Genomic DNA, 19306 nt, shown 5'->3' on the forward strand with positions numbered 1-19306 from the left:
ATTTGTCAATCGCGCGAGCAGCGTAAGCATCGCACGATTGACGCGAGCATGACCATGGTCACCGCGAGGGCCTAATGCCCCACCATATCAATAATACAGAAACTATAAGTTAGGCTGCCTAATTATGGGCAGCGGGAAAGATTCGTTAGTCGGGAAGACCAGAGTCGTCAAACTCCCGTGTTATTTTTTCGTCTAGTATTTCAGCGCCATCTAATAGTTTACCCTCTATAAGTGTGAACTACAAGGTAAAACAGCATGAATAGTCGATAAAAATGCATGGCATTTTTACCCTTTTTTGTTATTAAAATTATAAAAATTATTAGTGAATCAGGTAAAATTAAAAACACGTAATAAATTTATAAATACATTTTATTTATATAGTATAATAATTCAAAAAGAAAAAGAATTAACGTATTCCTTAAAAAGAAATCTAACCAAAATCTTTATGAAAATTATGAGATAACATAATGCATTTTGTACAAACCAGCGACTTGGGTATGTCAATTTAAATATACTTGACTGTTTATATTTTTATTTAATTCGTGTAACTTTAGTCCTTTCTCTCTCTCTCTCTCTTAGGTAAAACTAAAAAAACTACTCTTAAAGCCCCACTGAGTATTTCCGGAATATTCTCTTTTCTGCGTCCTCGTTTCGCCTTGGCGTGTCATCGCGTGGGTTCTCCGTCGACAGGCTGTTATTACCATGCTGCAGTACCAAATGTAATAATACGTCCAGCTCTGCAAAAAGAAAACACAAATTAATAAAAATTTATGATCCAGACAGACACGTAATGTGTCATGGAAAACATGGAATATTTTGTAGTTTTCAACCAAATTATATTTGAAAATTTTGAATATCCTTCTTTGTATTCTCAAAATGACAAATTCATTAAGCTCTCAATTTTCTTTATTATTATTAAAGACAAAATTGTATTTTAAAAAATTGTATTTTATAACACAATTACGTAATCTGTTGCGAATTCTACCTACTTCTTAATCTCGTTGATTCATGAATCTCCATGTCCCAATTATCGCTGTCTCTGGTAGTTTTAATCATGGGCCAATTATCACTGTCTCTGGTAGCTTCGATCATGGGCCGATCCGATGTTAAAATCTCCGCTAAGTATTACGCTCACATTATATTTAGGATTCTGTCAACATATTCCAAGATTGTTAGTAAATTGTAATATATGTAACATATACTCTTAGATAAATCGTGCAATTTAACTTACCTTTCCTTTCCAAAGATACTATGCTGATTGTATATTTAATCATATAGACATTGGAACATTTATCTATATTCTAGATTCGGGTTTCATTTTCTTTCCATATTTGTTTGACATTCTCGCAGCTATTTTATACATGAAATTATCAGAGTGGACATTGATTTTTCGGCACAGAATATTATTCATAAATTTGCACCAAGCTTTGAGAAATTCTTCTGCGGTTATCAATATTAATGTTTCTTTTAAGTGTGTACATTGTACGGAACACGTAAGAAAACATTGATTTTCTAGAATTTTTCTTGTTTTTTCTAGTATTTTAATTTTATGGCATATCTCAGGAAATTGCTGCTCTAAAATTTCGATAGCCTTTTCAATTTCAATTAAAGTTTGTGCGTTTGTATGATTCTTGGCACATTTCTCACATTGCGCAACAAGTTCTTTGCGTCTAATAATGTCAATGATTTTTTTTTCGTTAAGTAATTTCTCATTTATATCACTTCTTGGTATTGCTGGGTAACACCACTGTAGACGGCCCAAATAAAGCGTTTTTTTGTGAATTTTTTTTGCATGGAAGGAAAAGTAAGAAGAAAATAATATTTAAGGATGTTATTAAACATGTTTTTAAGTGTTTGTAAAAATTTTTTTATTAAAAAATATTAAAAAATGGCGACGCTATAGCCACTGTCGTGAGACGTGTTTATTTTTTAGGGGTTTGCGGCACGCAGCAGAACCATCGTAGAGATTTATCTGGAACAAAACAAAAAATTTTTTCTTAATCTACATGAGTATAGCTAGAGAAACACGTACGGAATTTGAGAAATATTTATTTTTGAGTAATTGGCACGCATTTAAAAAAAAATTTCAATTTTTGACGGAAAAAACGGTCACATATTTGTCAATAAATAATGTTCTAATCAACTTATCGAAAATTCCGTACGTGTTTCTCTTCGAAATGTTATTTTAAAGAAGTGGTTAAAATTTGGAGTGGAAAGAATGAAAATTGTTTGAGTTATGCTGCGTGCCGTTTTAAAAAACCATGTTTTGAGAAAAACGCGTTTAAAGCTTAGAGACGTGTTTTAGACGGGACAAAATGAAAAATGTGACTGTTTGAAATTTTTTACCATTAGTCTGCTATCCCAGGACCGTAAAGCATCCCTTCTTTGCTCAAGTATTGTTCCTCATTTTCTTTCCGCGACGATTTTGTGCTGGTGCGTGCCTTCTTTGCTGCATCTGTCAAAGCCCGCTCGGAGTGCTCGATCCTTGTCGCATTGGCTTCAAGGCAAAAATTGTATGCTTGGTAGCCGATATCCATCTCCAAAACTTGCATAATTCGTAAAATGTTAGTCAAACCGTCATTGAAGGTGCACACAGCAATATCAGTTGCTGCACATAATACTTTTTTGCCGCTTGAGTAAGATTTTGGCGCCAAGTTCCATACAGCAGCATTGAAACTTTCGTTGCTATTTTGAGTGTAGCCTCCCAAGCAACGATTTAGCAAATCATCACGGCTCAGCTCCTCGTAAATAGGTTTGATAGCTTCAAAAATTTCCTTCGGTAGTGGCGGCTTATGATGGTAAGTAGCCAAGGAATTTGCTGCTTGTGCCTTTTTCCAGTCGCACCAAGACTCCGAGCACTTCTCGTGTTGCGGATTTTCATCGGTTGACATTTTATGAAATAAGGTTGCCCAAATATCATTTTTCATATTTTTCACGGAGTTTGGATTCCGCCGTATCGCTAAACCATAATATATTGTAAGCTCGTCAATTAATTTAGCAGTTAATTTACCTTTTCCTCCGAGGCCTTTTACATTTTTTTTTAAATTTCGCAAACGAGTGCCCATTCTCTTTTGCACGTGATCAATGCACTCTTTCTTTTTCACTTCAAAATCAGAAGGTAAGTCATTAGGCTGTACCCTTCGAGCAGGTATCGATGTGCCGTAGGTAGTCGTTTTGGAGCAGCCCGACACGCTTAAGAAAGAGCGCGAAATTTCACACAAAAAATTTTGTAACAGACATAAGACTTTTTTTAACTCATTCTAGAAGGTTCAAAGTATTTTTTAAAGCAATAAAAAAAAATCGATTTGCGTCTAATAATGTCAATGATTTTTTTTTCGTTAAGTAATTTCTCATTTATATCACTTCTTGGTATTGCTGACTCATTACATTCTACTTCTTCATATTGTGTGTTTTCAGAATCGTTCATTTCTTTCATTGTCTGAGACAGATTCATCAAATGAGTCAAAGCCAATGTCGAGCCTTCTGTAGTATCTTTACAGTTAGCTCCGATGGAATGTTTGGAAGATAAATTACAAATAAGTAATGTTTTAAATCCACCTTCAAATTGTTCGCAACTTGGATTTCTGTTAGCAAATCCGTTGCTTCTTATCTGGCTGAAAAAATTTTCAGCCGGGTCTTGGTTCAAAAATTTTAAATTGAGCGATTCAAATTTAGCAGCACGAAGTGTTTTCCATATTTCTTGTGTGCCTTTCATAGTCCAAATCCAGTTTTTTAAATTAGGTGCAGTCTTACTAGGAATTTTTTTAGTCAGTTTTTCAACGTAACGCATATTTTTGATTTTTTTACAGGCTTCTTGCCAAAATGCACAGTGTCCACTAGTAGCCGTTATTATACTACTTAATCCTTGCTGATGTTTGCCATTGAATGAATCAAATAAATCATTCATAAATCTGACAAATTCGCAAGTTGTGGATGCACTTTTGGACATAATCATGTCTCCTTGTTGTGTTGGGACAACTCCTGCAACAAACAAAATACAGACAAAATTATTCTTAGATATTTTTGATATTATTTTAAAATTTACTTATAGTTATTTATTCATATACTTATTTACCTCCATTTACATTTAATATAACATCCATAAAATTTGACACTGTGCGACTAAATACTTGAGTTGCGTATTTAACCCTCATTTTGGGGATTAGCTTGGGAATAATGTGCTTCTCAGTTATTTTCTCCATTTGTCGGTATCTCATAAGAGAATTTTTATCAATGTCGTACGCTTTTTGAATATCATCCCAAGATGCGTATTTTTTGTTTAAAGCACACGATATTCTTGTGTCAGTATCTAAATCCTTTGTGAGAAGATTATTTCTGGTACCCTTTATCAAGTGTACGTAATCATACACAGGTATTACTTTATGGTTTTTTATCATAAAACTATTACCTGAAACAAACGAAAATATTCAAAGTCTTTATTACATATTAGAAACAAATTTAATAAAAATCATAAATATGGAGCGATATAAGTAATAGAAAAGTGTACATTGTCTTGTAAATTATGTACTTACTTGTAGGTAAATTCTTCATAATGCGAATTTTATTGGAATCAGAAATTAAACTGTTAATTGCAGCCATATTGGTACCACCCTGATCGCATACAACAGCCACAGGTATTAATCCCGATGCAGAAATGTTCACTAGCCATTGTTTCACGCATCGAATGAGTTGATGCGTTTTTGTAGTGCTCTCACAAAAACCGTATCCCAAAGGCATCTTGTTTCCAGATTTAAGACACCGAAGATAGAAAACTATAGCATGGTCAGCAATTTTTCTTGTTCTTCTCATTCCCCAGTCCTCAAAGCCAATGATTCGATCTTGCTTTTTATTGTAGTATAAAGCTGGTTGTAATGAAATTTCGTCCCAAATGAGAGCAACATATTTGTCTCTGCTGTCTTTCAGATCCAACGCTATTTGTTCCAGATACTTTACTATTAAACGAGTACATCCAGCTCTAATAGGAATGTTGTTCAGTTGTGAATTCAAGGTGGAAATAGATGGGCAACTTAAATATTTACTTAAAAAAGTATAGCATGCACGGGATCTCTTATATATATTTATGCAAAATATTTTATCCTCAATAGTATATCTTCGGGCCTGAAGAAAAAGATTTTATCAAACTGATCAAATTTATAATAAAACGTGTGTGTGTATACAAATTATAATAAAACATTATTAGGTAAAGGAACATGAAAGGATATTAGCTGTTATACTGAATGTTAAGTACCTGAACAGGAACGTCATTATTCCTTAAAATCATATTGACGAATTTCTCTTTCACAGTATTACTTGCGTTTGTATGTGTGAAAGAAATTGTGCCTTTGTTTTTTTTATAATTTATTGCAAGACGCTTCAAGTCTCTATTTTTACGTCTCAATTTTACGTTCATAATATGCAATGACTTTGCTCTCGGACTGAGATGAACAACACGTGTAATATGTCGTAAATTTGGTCTTCTTCCTTTGGATGTATTTGCGAACTGTGTTTCCAAATTTTGTATCCTCTTCTCAAACATTTGGTTTAACGATGCTTGTTCATTTTGCAACAGACCGTCATGATGCACTAATAATTCATTGTGCTGTTGCAATGTTCTTTCCATGTCTATTACACGTTGACCAATGTGTGGTTGTTCAATTTGTGGTTGCTCAATCTGTGGCTGTTCACTTTGCGGCTGTTCAATATCTGCCTGTTCAATCTGTGGTGGTACGGATTGCACATTATTATCCGTTGCAATATTGTCCACATCATTATTTTCCATTATCAAAGCAGGTACTGCTGTTTTCAGCAGAAATCGGTTACGTTGAGAGCAGCTATAATCTTTCTCCGAGAAATGCTTATGGCATACTTTATATTTTTGCAATTCATTAGCACAATAATTCTGCAAGTCATACAATTTCAAATTTTTTATCCATGCTGAGCATCTTTCTGCATCTTTGGGAAATTTATGCGAAGGAACTTTAACACCTGACTTGCAGTTAGGAACGCAACAAGCTTTCACCATTTTTCTAAAGACAAAAGATATAAATTTTTTTATAAATAAACAATAAAAAAATCAATTAGTGCAGAAGAAGAATGGTTTTATATACTCTATATAATTTTCAATATATAATAAATTCAACAAAATTATGCATGATGACTTACCCAATTTTTTTCTGTATCTGGTTCCACAGCTATTAGTTATCCAAGTAGATATTAGGTATCTCCAAAATAAGATTCCCTGAAGAATCTTTGTACTCCAAGATCCAAAAATCTAAAGAATCAAATTCATATATTTCTTTTTAAACATATATGACTAAAATTAACATATGCATGAATAAAAATGTTAAAAATATGAAGAAATTTATGTATGAAAATACTAAAAATACTAAAAATCAACTAATAAATAATTAAGACATAATTCGCTCGTGTCAAAATCAACAAATACAAATATGTAACCTATTCTTTAAATTAATCCATTTGCTCATTTATACTTACCGATGTCGTTAACAATCGTTAATAATCGTTAACGCTCAATTCGATTCAGTCGATTTCAATACACCAGTAACTGCCAGGGCAATTAAAAACACCACGTTACACTGCACAACACAACACAACCGCACTGCACAATGATTCCAAACAATTCCAAATGATCCCAAATGATCCCGCATGGCACCGCATGGCCGGATACGTAGTTCACAATTATAGAGGGTAAACTATTAGATGGCGCTGAAATACTAGACGAAATTTTCCCATAAGAGTTCATTGGGCCTGGCACGTGGCGTTCTGCCGGTGAATTGCTCGGGTGGACGGAGCGGAGTGGCCGCGCGCACCGCGATAAGTCGGACACCCGACACCCCGCAAACCATCCAGCGGCCGAGTGCGCGACAACGCGTGATCCGTGCACCGCGATTTGATTGTATTAAGAGGAAAAACATTTATAATAAAGTTTGGGGAATAAAAGTGTCAGGGGAATAAAAAAGGTGAAAAGTGTTATTTGCCACCCCGCGCGTCTTCCTCCAAGTATCCTCCTCGTGGGTCCTAACCCTTCAGACGGACCGAATCCCAAAAAGTTTATTTTGTTGCACCCGCCGGTACAACAAAAATTGGTGTCAGAAGTGGGATGAAGCAAAGCTAATACTGCCGACATACCCTGAGTAGAGTCCGGAGACAACCAAGCTTCACCGTCAGAGGAGATACCATAAAATTGAGAGACGCAGCGATAAAGGTACCGACAAGCAGATAATCACGCAGGAGGGTAATCACCTACCCAGTGATTAACGTCCGGGGTCACCAACGCAGAGGAGCTGCAGGGACCAGAGGTAACGAGCCGACGAGCCAACGAGCCGACGAGCCAACAGGACGACGAGTCAACGAGCCTACGAGCCAACAGACCCACAAGGAAACGGCACAACGACAGCAGTTGCCGCCAGCAGGAACGAGTCCCCAAGGGATCTTTGAGCGAGGCAAGCGAGAGCAACATGCGAGTCTTAGCGATACTGTAAGTCGAGATCACACTGTACTAATTCATAAAGCGAATGTCCGATCAATCGGATATACACTCCCCGAATCAATCGTGGTTATTAAGTGAAACGGCGCGACGCACGCTTAACCAAAGCCCGCGAACTCCCGTGCGACCGACGCGTTAGAGGAAATAATAGCGCAGGTAGATAGAGTATTGACTTTACATGAGTTAAGCCGTAGTGGAGATACTCCCCCGGTAAACATAGTGACAGAACGCGAATTTTCATTCGACGAGTTAGACCCGAGCTTACTGGAGACCGACGCCAACGACGCTCAACCGACTAATAGACGAGTTATACCATACGTCAGCAGGACGCCAAGTAGCCTAAGCCTTAGGCGCGAATTTTCGCTAACCTCTTACGAGAGCGATATTTTCGACCCTGAAGAAATTTATCGGGAGCAAGCCAACAGAATGGCAACCGGTGGAAATAGAACGCAAGAGGAAAATCAGAAAAATGAAGTAAACCTAAATTACGAGCATGAAGTGTTCACCGACCGACCTGGACCATCGGAGGCCCGATCGCGCGGAAATTCCAGGGATATTTTACCGGAATTAGGGGAATCCTCCGCATTGTCAGAACTCCTACGCGACTTAACGTATTATCGAAATCGGCAGGACCGAATAGTAGAGCGCATTCAGGCGCAACTCGCGTACCCGACGGAACGGCGAACAAGCCGCGCGCGCGGGAGTCACGGCGCTGATATTTCGTACGGCCGTACGCAAGGAGATGTCCGCGCGCGATTTGATATTCCACAAAATTACCTTCGATTAAAGGAAGCGCGCGACATGATACCAGAATTCGACGGTACTTCAAGAAACCGAGTCCGGGAATTTTTAAACGCGAGCAGTTATGCGATGAAAAATATTGATCCCCTCAACGAATATACTTTATTAGAAGCGATACTCTGTACAAAGCTCAAAGGCAGAGCGATGCTCGATTTTCAAACTCGCGATATCCAAGACTTCGAGCAACTAAAAGAAGCCCTCGAGAAGGAATACCTGAGTAAACGAAGCACAAGTCACTTGCAAATCGAATTCAATTCATTGAAACAAAAACATGGAGAGAGTGCACAAGATTTCGGCCGAAGAGTCGACACGTTAGCCATGGAACTTTACGAAGCCATGATAGAAGAAGGGACACGCGAGCCCGAGCACCAAAAAGCTATCTTAAAAATGATCAAATTACAAGCGCTGCATAATTATCAACACGGGCTAAATGAAGAAATAAGATTAATAGTACGCTCACAAAAATACAATACACTGCAAGAAGCGATGGCCGGAGCCAGCGCAGAAGAAAAAGTAAAGGGATCAAATTATCGAAATAATTATCAAAATAAGTCGAGAGCAACTGACGGCCGACAAAAAACTCGAGTCCCTAATGCCAAAGATGCGGGAAGATGGGGCACTATGCACGAGAATGTCGAAGTAAATTTGTATTACCGAGAGCGGAAGGAACCTCTCGAATAAATGTTGTGAATAAATTCTGTCAACACTGCAAAAAGTCTGGACATGTGCGCGACGAATGCTGGTCGCTGCACGGTCGACCCAGCGGAGAGAATGCGAGACAAAGAGAGGCGAGTGTCAATCAAGCGGCACGACGCAAATACTATGATAAAAATTCAGCCGTAGAAAGGTACAAACGAAAAGATAATTTGGAAAAAGACGAGAGCAATGACGAAAAGGAAGAAGATAAACGACGAGTACGTCCCATATCGGAATATAAAATTTCTCACATGAAGCGAGAGAAACCAGTCGACACTGCATTGGACCTAGTTACACTACCGATTCGCGAGGTAAAGCGAAATAAAGTTGATTTACTTTATGATACAGGAGCGGCTATCTCAATGATAAAAATGAAGAATTTTAAGGAAACCGCCCTAGTACACGAGGAAAAAATAAAATTGACCGGAATTACAGGACACGCCATGTCAACAATAGGAAAAGTCTACGCTACTATTATATTAAAGGATCGCGAACTAACGCACCCATTCTATGTAACGCGAGACGACTCATCGCTCGAATATGACGGAATTCTAGGAGCAGATTTTATTCAGAAGTACGTAGGCACATGCGATTACCGTTACAAACTGATTAAAATCGAGGATAATTATTTTAAATTGCATCCACATAGAAAAATCACATTAAAGCCGAGAAGTGAAACGATTGTGCAGGTCACGGTCGATCGAAACGTGATAGGTGTGACGCAACCAGAAGAGCCGTCACCCGGTGTCTTTATCGGGAGCTGCTTAGTAGAGCCCCGCGAATTTGAATGCCCCGTAAGCATACTAAACACGACTGAGAACGAAATAAAAATGGAAGTTCCGCACATTAAAATTGAAGAATTAACAACGCCTATTGAGAAGCCTATAAATACAGTAGCAAAACAAGAAGAGACAAAAATCTGTCGTCAGGAAAAAATCCGCAGTCTCTTAAAAATTTCTCATCTCAATGACGAAGAGATGAAAACACTGGTTTCGTTATGCGAAGGATATAGCGACGTATTTCATCTCGACGGAGAGCCACTGTCATGCACGAGCGGAGTATCGCACGAGATAACGACACAAGCCGATACCGCAAGCATAAACGTACGCCCGTACCGACTCCCCGAGAAGCATAAACAAGAAGTAAACAAACAAATCAGTGAAATGCTAGAACAAAAAATTATACGACCTAGCAGCAGTCAATGGAACGCGCCTTTATTAGTAGTGCCTAAAAAAGCAGACGCTTCAGGCAAATCGAAACTTCGCATTGTTGTGGATTTTAGAAAATTAAATGACCGTACAATAGGAGACTCATTCCCTATACCAAATATAACGGATATACTAGATCAATTAGGAAGCGCGAAATATTTTACTACGCTGGACCTTGCCTCGGGTTACCATCAGATAGCAATGGCCGAGAAAGATAAGCATAAAACTGCATTCTCTACGCCCTACGGACACTACGAGTTTAACCGTATGCCATTTGGACTTAAAAATGCACCAGCAACATTCCAGCGATTAATGAATACAATACTAGCAGGCCTGCAAGGACTGCAATGCCTAGTATATTTGGACGACATTGTAATTTACGCATCCAGCCTGGAAGAGCACAATAAAAGATTAAAGAAAATATTCGATAGATTACGAAAAAATAAATTAAAGCTACAGCCAGAAAAATGCGAATTTTTACGCAAAGAAGTAATTTATTTAGGGCATATTATAACAGAGAACGGAATTTTGCCCGAACCAACGAAATTAGACGCAGTAAATAAATTCCCAGTACCAAAAAGCGTCAAGGATGTACAATCATTTATAGGACTAGCCGGATATTACCGCAAATTTATTGATAACTTCTCAAAAATTGCACGACCTTTAACAAACTTAACAAAAAAGGAAGAAAAATTTGCATGGACAACAGAACAACAAAACGCGTTTGATACACTAAAAGTTAAATTAACTACCGCACCCGTCTTGAAATATCCCGACTTCGAACAGGAATTCATAGTAACGACGGACGCATCAGATTACGCCGTCGGAGCAGTGTTATCACAGGGCGAGGTAGGGCAAGACCGCCCGATCGCGTACGCGAGCCGTGTATTATCACGCGCCGAGAAGAATTACAGTACAACAGAAAAGGAACTACTAGCAATCGTATGGGCCGTAAAACATTTTAGACCATACCTTTACGGAACAAAATTTAAAATAATTACAGACCATAAACCATTAACATGGTTATTTAGTGTAAACGACCCGGGATCGCGATTAATCCGATGGAGATTAAAATTAGAAGAATACGACTACGTTATACTGCATAAGTCGGGTAGAGCCAACGCAAACGCAGACGCGTTGAGCCGAAATGTGATCGCCACGGTCAACGTCATAAACGAAGAGGAAGAAGAAGAAAGAGAAGAGAATACGATAGCTCCAATAAGAATTGATAATGAAGAAGAAAGAAAGGAAATCCTTTACGAGTATCACGATGCACCAATAGGAGGGCATCAAGGAATAGATCGCACCTTAAAAAGAATTCGAATGCGATATACGTGGCCAGGAATAACCGCGGATGTCGAGAAATATATCTCGAAATGTGAACTTTGCCAAAAAAATAAATTAAAAAATAGAAAAAAGGCACCTCTAATAATAACGGATACACCAGAGGGCCCATTCGAAAAATGCGCTCTTGACATAGTTGGACCACTAACTGTGACGGACAACAACAATAAATATTTACTAACGTTTCAGGATTGCCTAACGAAATTTAGTAAAGCAATACCCATACCAAATCAAGAAGCTAATACAGTCGCGAAAGAATTCACACTAAAAATAGTACTTGAACACGGAATACCTAAGAAAATATTAACAGATCAGGGAACTAACTTTGTCAGCGAAATATTTAAAAATGTTTGTCGATTATTAAAAATCGAAAAGATTCAAACGACAGCCTACCATCCAGAGAGCAACGGAGCATTAGAACGCACTCACCGAACTCTTACGGAATATTTACGTCATTATATTAACGAAGACCAGACGGACTGGGACGAGTGGATACCTTACGCAATTTTTGCATTCAATACGACTCCTCATACAGCGACAGGATATACACCATTTGAACTAATCTATGGACGTCAAGCTACCCTACCGTCAACACTAACTATCCCCCCAAAATTCACGTACTCCTACGAAGATTACGCCAAGGAATTAAGAGAACGAATACGTGCAACGAACCAGATCGCAAAGGAAAACTTGAAGGAAGAGAAGCAAAAGGCAAAAGAATATCAAGATAAAAAATCAAAGGAAATAAATTTTAAAATAGGCGATAAAGTATTATTATACGACGAGACGCTACGACGCGGACGATCGAAAAAACTCGACGCGTTATGGACAGGACCGTATATAATTTTAGAGAAAAATTCCGATGTTAATTATACAATAAAAAAGGGGCGGAGAAAGATTCTAACACACGTCAATAGACTTAAAGCCTATATAGACTATTAAAATTAAAAATAAAAAGGAGAAACTCACCAATGAGGAGAAATCCATACTGCAAAAATCCCCTCACATCGAAAAGTTTGACAGTCACTTATTAAAACATAATCACTATAGTCCATGACATAATAATCCTTACACAATAATAAAAATACACAGAATCTTAATAACAAAAAAAAAAAAAAAAACTACATTACGCCATGGATAAAATAATTAAAGGCGACCCTCAGCGAGGGCACGACATGCGGCCGCAAACCAAGCCGCACGACCTCGACCACGACCAAGTCCAGCACCGGGGGCCACATCGGCGTCACGATCAGGAAGACGGCCATGACCTCGACCTCGCTCCTGAACGAAACCCAACTCTTCCGGGGCACGGTCTAACACAGGGAAAAAACGAAGCCCACGACGAGCGTATAGTTCTATAAGGAACCGCATCCTCGCATGCGGCTCGAGAGGAGCAAGTTCCGGAGCCACTAAGCCCAGTTCGATTTCCGGAAACGAGTCCAGAATGGGCAATCGGAACCGTAACCCATGATAAGGCTAATTGCACCGCACGACAGCAAGAGCAAAACTAAAAAGCAAAGCAGCAACGAGTCGCTGAGAACTTTGAAGGAGATGCTGACAAGACACTCCATACGAAATAAAAGACGATAAGAACCCAAAAGTAAAACTACCCGACAGACGAGCACACGTGCAGACAAATACTACCGTACACTAACATCATTATCATATGTGATTACAGGACAGAGCAACGTTAGGGATAGCGCTAAGCCAAACCGTGGGAACTTGTTTGCTATAATTGAAATAAAAAACCCCCTAGTCGCCACAAATACAGAATTGCGTTCGTATATAAGATTATCAAAAGACAGCTGGCGATCATGTAAAGAAACCAACAGAAAATATATATGCGAAAATTTTTTTTTTTTCAATACGCCGCGCAAACATTAACCCGATTTGCGAAACAGATATCTATGTAGAAAGTAAGCCACAATGTAATAAAAACTGTAATATTAAATATGTCGAATCTAATAATACCTTTTGGATACCGTTACATGATACACACTCGTGATTATATTCATCACCGATAAAATAATCGATAATTATTAAATGTAAAGACCACGGGCAAGTAAAGAATACGATTGAAAATACAGGGAAAATTTTATTACGAAATAATTGTGAATCAATAACTCACGAAATAACGTTAAAAACGCAAAGTATGGTAAACGAGATAAAATTAGAATCATTTTTACCTGAATATAATATCTCAGTACTAGAAGAAAAGATAAAAACAAACATGCCTCAGCAAACGGAAATAGAAAAGATTATCCAAGACCCCTCAAAATTAAGGAACTTAAAAACGAAATTGAAAAAAATAAACAGTGAATTAGACAATAGCTCGTATTTTCAATCAGAAACCTTTATTTACCCTATGGCAACTAGCGGATCAGCTATACTGTTAACCGTAACAATCGCCATAGGAATAATAATATATATTATGCAGAAAAAGAAGCGGAGTCAATCCAAGAAACGTGTAACAGTAGAAGACGCCGACGATGAATTACGGCTACCAAGATCAAAACATAGACATAGTACACGTTTCTAAATCAAATTTTTCTCATTGCAGAAAAACTCCGTTCCTCCGTTTTTCTTTCCCAACGGGGGAGGGGTGTTGTAGCCTCATAAGCTACCTTAATTGTCTTGCATATCCGCTTAGCAACAATCACGCCACGAGCGCTCGTTGCACCGGAAATGCAAGATTGCGGAATTTGTCAATCGCGCGAGCAGCGTAAGCATCGCACGATTGACGCGAGCATGACCATGGTCACCGCAAGGGCCTAATGCCCCACCATATCAATAATACAGAAACTATAAGTTAGGCTGCCTAATTATGGGCAGCGGGAGATTCTTACGAAAAGCACGAACGGCACGCGCGCGCTCCGCGATAAGTCGGACACCCGACACCCCGCAAACCATCCAGCGGCCGAGTGCGCGACAACGCGTGATCCGTGCACCGCGATTTGATTGTATTAAGAGGAAAAACGTTTATAATAAAGTTTGGGGAATAAAAGTGTCAGTAAAAAAGGTGAAAAGTGTTATTTGCCACCCCGCGCGTCTTCCTCCAAGTATCCTCCTCGTGGGTCCTAACCCTTCAGACGGACCGAATCCCAAAAAGTTTATCTTGTTGCACCCGCCGGTACAACAATATTTTCCCCCTTAATGGCGGTTTCCGGGTAATTGTCTCAACTCTCTTTATACCAACTCTAAGGCTCGGTGAACGCGATACGGAAATCTATTTACAGGTTATTCCTTTAGCGCACCTGCCGTGCGAGACGCGGTTTGCGGAACTGCGTTGGGTTCTTTTCTTGGAACCCCGGCGGCCTTGTTGTTGTGGCCGTGACACTCGTGTGAGACGCGGTGCAGTAAGCGGGACGCGGCGCGTACACGGATCCGTAGAGATCTGTAGAGATAATGAGAAATACGATTGAAAGAATAACAGAAAAAAATAAGGAAAAGTATCTAATAATAGAAGGAGACTTTAACGCTAGAGTAGGGGAAGGAAGAGGAAATGATGAGGAAGGAAGGGGGGTGACACGTAGAAGTAAAGATAAGGAAGTAAACAACAGAGGGTGGGAATTTTTAGATTTAGTAGGTGAAATTGAAGAGAATATTATTAACAGTACAACAAAGAGAGATAAAGAAAAAGAGTACACATACGTAGAGGAAAGGGGGAACTCAGTAATAGATTATGTAGTGGTAAACGAAAACTGTAGAGAAATTGTAAACGATCTCGTGATCGTAGGCCGATAAGAAGATATATAAGAAACAATGTTTCACTTCGTTATATATATTTTTTAGATAGATAGACATAGATTTTTTTTAACGCCATGATGAGGTAAAAATGATCATTTTTGATACTTTTCTAAGAAATCTGACGTGATAAAACAATTTCCTTACCAGATTCGTATTCAGCGCGCAAAAATACAATGGGAAATAGTAACTTTTATTCAAACAACAGAAAAAGTCTAAAAACGGCTGTTATGAGAAACCATCACTTTCAACCTTTTATATCTCCGAAACCGCGCTTATGCTCATCTTTAAATTTTTCTAGGATTAATGTTCCATTATATAGTACTATTTGGCATAAAGAAAAATTTGAAATTTGAGGTCCAAAAAATGGGCCAAAAAACAGGTCTTTTTACTGACCCTTTTTGCATGATGAATTATATGCAATTTCTAACTTCTTTGAATTTTTTTACAGCACCCAGCACCCGCAAACATGGAATGAGATAAATATAGGTTGGCACTAGACTCCCTAGAAGTAGAGAATCTGGACTAGAGTCCTATATAAAGAGAGAAGCGACATCGAACCCCCACCACAACCTTCAGTATCCAATTGAGTCCTCCACCGCCATTTTGAGACCGCTCTAACGTCATCGAACCATAGACATAGGATCTATAGACCGAGCATTCGAGGAGTGGGGACGTGAAAAACTAGAAAGAGATAGCAAGCTTTGGACCACTATTCTGTCTTTGTCTAATGACGCGCGTGGGGAATCTTCACTTGTTTTTTTTTTTTATTTTGACGTCTACAAACGTAATAAAGAAACTGATAAATTTAACATTAATAAAACTAAGAATAAATGATTTATTTACTGAAAAGAAACATGCTTTTAATCAAGCTCCATTGATGGATCATAGAAATCAATTGATTTGTATTCTCTTAGAAAAGTTTTTCACTCTTTGTATACATCATTATGCTGCTTCTAAGAATAACAAAATTAGACAAATAAGATCTAAATTCACAAAACTCATTTTATTTAAAAATCAATAACATATATTATATATATATAGATATATATAAAGATCAGCAGAGTTAATTTTTTTATTACTGTTATGCCAGGTGCTTTAAATGTTTATTCAATACTTTATTGTTTAAATTTTAATACACAATTTTACATTATATATAATTCTATATTTTGGTACTTTTTCCAATGCTTTTCAATTCCCCTTCATTCTTTTTTCACATTCACTTACATTTCCCTTTTCTTTTTCCCTAACCTTATCGAGAGTTTCATTACCTTTACTGTACCCCCACGCGCGTCATTAGACAAAGACAAAATAGTGGTCCAAAACAGGCTATCTCTTTCTAGTTTTTCACGCGAGAACTTTACCCCCACTCCTCGAATGCTCGGTCTATAGATCCTATGTCTATGCATCGAACACCATTCGTATCATTCTGCAAACAGCTGTGGTCACAATATGGCTGCTCGCTTAGCCAATCAAATATCAATCAGATTACCAATCAGAGCTTCGGACATCAATGTCGCTTCTCTCTTTATATAGGACTCTAGTCTAGACAGGGTAACACTCTTTTGGACACAGCACGATTGGACACCAACTAATCATCTTGACTTATCTAACCAAATCAACGGAAAAACTCTAGGCATCGGCCGCTGTGGGGTGCGCACGATTGGACACCGCACGATTGGACACCACCACTCACAGCGGCCGATGCCTAGAGTTTTTCCGTTGGTTTGGTTAGATAAGTCAAGATGATTGGTTGATGTCCAATCGTGCTGTGTCCAAAAGAGTGTCACCCGGCCGCTGTGAGTGGTGGTGTTCAATCGTGCGCACCCCGTCTAGACATCTCGGGGTTCCACATAATTGAACTGCATCTAAAATAGCAGCACCAATACGGATCCCTGTTTAATCCTCTTTAGCCAATGCGATAACAGCATACAACACGTTCAAGTGCACACAATAATAAACATACACACACACATAAAGCTCACGTACACCCAAGGACTTTGATTCTGTCCATGGGGAAATTTTCCAAACTGAGAAGTCGTTATTTTTCTACATACTTATAATTCATGATTAACATAACGACCAATAAGCTGTAGTTGTTTCATTAATCATGAACTGCAAGTATGTAGAAAGATAGCGACTTTTCAGTTTGGCAAATTTCCCTATGGACAGAATCAAAGTCCTTGGGTGTACATACACTGACATATTCATCACCGACATTTTAGGGGGAGATGTCCAGACTCTCTACTTCTAGGGACTCTAGTTGGCACTCAGTTTTAAGGTTGTTCTACAATGAGTTGCAAACGCTCCGCCGCCAATTGCAAAAAATGGCAACTAGCGTTATTTCCGGTGGCAACAGACTGTCGCGGTTACCAAACGAGAGTTGGCCAACTTTTAACTTTGGCGACAGCAACTGGCGATCGCACCACCTTATAAAGTGAATTGAAAGAGCGTAGCGGAGCGCGGCAAAAATTACGACAAATGTGATTTGTGGTAGGACAATTTTCGGTAGTAATATCTTGAATGTCTGGTGCTCATATATCTCGCTTAACCAAACATTCAATTTGCACCTTTCGACCATCTCCACATTCAAACGTAGATTAGGTGTTGAAATTATTTACAACTTGCGACTGGCAACTAGCCACTCGCAATTTGCAACTACACTTCGCAACTCATTGTAGACTAGCCTTTAACTAGTTGCAATCATTTCCACGGGTTCAATTTGCTGTCACTCCATTAGAACTTGTGGATCGAAGTGAGAGTGAACTGAGCTCACTCTGACATGTTTCCATTGACTTCACTTTGCTTCTACACCACAGATATCTATACTAAACTAGATCGCTAACTTCTAGCATTAGCATCTGACGGTATTGAGGCAGGAAAGATATCCGGTTTCAGCCATGTTACCTATAACAAAATATCCGCTCCAATACCGCTCTTGCTTAGCATTATGGCACGATATCGAAAAAACACACTCGATAATCACAATTAATATTCTCAACGGTGCTCAGCGGTCAACCGGCTCAGTTGTCGAACCTGTTAAACACATACGCACTAACTTAATCTACGCGTAAGGGTGCCGTCACATGGGGCGTAACTTGCGTAAGCGTAACTTGCGCCGACCAATGATATCGTTTTACTGGAACATCAGCTTCCTCCTAGTTACTTTACGCTTTTTACGTTATTATCGTTACGTCGAATCCAATTTCCTGCGTAAGAAACGCTGTGTACATGTAGTAATACATGTATTGGTAACACATGTATTATTTAAATAAGCAGAACAAAATTGAAAGATGGATAATGAAATCAGGGTAAATTAAGAAACAGTTTTATATCAAATTTATTATTTATGATAGCTATTCTGTAATAACATTCTGTCATATCCAACCTTGCGATATGTTGAGACAAAATTTTAAGGTACATTATAGTTGTACATTAATAGATATGTCCGTGTTGTTTGAATTTCTTGCATGTAAAATGCTTTCTTTTTCTTAAATGCCTAACATATATTTATTTCGTTTTAAATATATAAATTTTTAAAAATTACAAGTAACAGGAATGTATGCCCGCACAGGTTAGATTCGCACATAGATAATTCACACATACTAGTGTGCAGAGTATCAGTTCCACCTGAGGCGTACTTTCCGAGACGCGTAAATTACAAAACCAATCGTAAATTTGTTTAGCATTTCTGTTAGAGAGTACAAGAGAAACTCTAATCAGTAATTGGTTGCATTAGATACGAAATTCCGCAAAATACGCTTCATGTGAAAGAAGGCTTTTAAAATGGCGTAACGTATTTTAGAAGTTACTAAAATACGCAAATTATGCTACGCAAGTTACGCCCCATGTAACGGCACCCTAAACGTCATTTTCTTGTTGGGTCAGATGGCTGAATCCGGATATCCAGCCGGACACAGCTATTCAGCCGAAGGTAGCAATCTAATAGCGTTTTCGATTGGGAAAACGTTAGTGCGCACCAGTGCGCACTCAGTTCACGCCAACA

General features: G+C 38.5%; 3 protein-coding genes across 5 annotated transcripts; all 3 read right to left on the reverse strand.

Moving 5' to 3' along the window:
• Nucleotides 1–351: 351 nt before the first annotated feature.
• Nucleotides 352–5242, reverse strand: LOC120357738. Of its 3 annotated transcripts, none has more exons than XM_039449185.1 (6): nucleotides 4533–5242; nucleotides 4076–4408; nucleotides 3370–3981; nucleotides 1232–1728; nucleotides 990–1150; nucleotides 352–737 (listed from the first exon to the last, which is right to left on the reverse strand). In XM_039449185.1, exons 1-4 carry the CDS (start codon nucleotides 4807–4809, stop codon nucleotides 1295–1297), a joined length of 1656 nt encoding a protein of 551 aa, XP_039305119.1. In that variant the 5' UTR covers nucleotides 4810–5242; the 3' UTR covers nucleotides 352–737; nucleotides 990–1150; nucleotides 1232–1294. The 3 variants fall into 3 exon arrangements, with proteins under 3 accessions (XP_039305119.1, XP_039305121.1, XP_039305120.1); XM_039449187.1 differs by having other exon boundaries at nucleotides 1232–1713; nucleotides 3355–3981; XM_039449186.1 differs by having other exon boundaries at nucleotides 1232–1678; nucleotides 3320–3981.
• On the reverse strand, nucleotides 352–6758 carry LOC120357739. Its single transcript, XM_039449188.1, has 4 exons — nucleotides 6496–6758; nucleotides 6163–6271; nucleotides 5249–6026; nucleotides 352–705 (listed from the first exon to the last, which is right to left on the reverse strand). Exons 3-4 carry the CDS (start codon nucleotides 6020–6022, stop codon nucleotides 601–603), a joined length of 879 nt encoding a protein of 292 aa, XP_039305122.1. The 5' UTR covers nucleotides 6023–6026; nucleotides 6163–6271; nucleotides 6496–6758; the 3' UTR covers nucleotides 352–600.
• On the reverse strand, nucleotides 1844–3301 carry LOC120357740. The gene is made up of 2 exons (XM_039449190.1): nucleotides 2347–3301; nucleotides 1844–1972 (listed from the first exon to the last, which is right to left on the reverse strand). Exon 1 carries the CDS (start codon nucleotides 3063–3065, stop codon nucleotides 2349–2351), a length of 717 nt encoding a protein of 238 aa, XP_039305124.1. The 5' UTR covers nucleotides 3066–3301; the 3' UTR covers nucleotides 1844–1972; nucleotides 2347–2348.
• Nucleotides 6759–19306: the final 12548 nt, after the last annotated feature.

Source organism: Solenopsis invicta, chromosome 5, assembly GCF_016802725.1.
Source record: "Solenopsis invicta isolate M01_SB chromosome 5, UNIL_Sinv_3.0, whole genome shotgun sequence".
Lineage (NCBI taxonomy): Eukaryota > Metazoa > Arthropoda > Insecta > Hymenoptera > Formicidae > Solenopsis > Solenopsis invicta.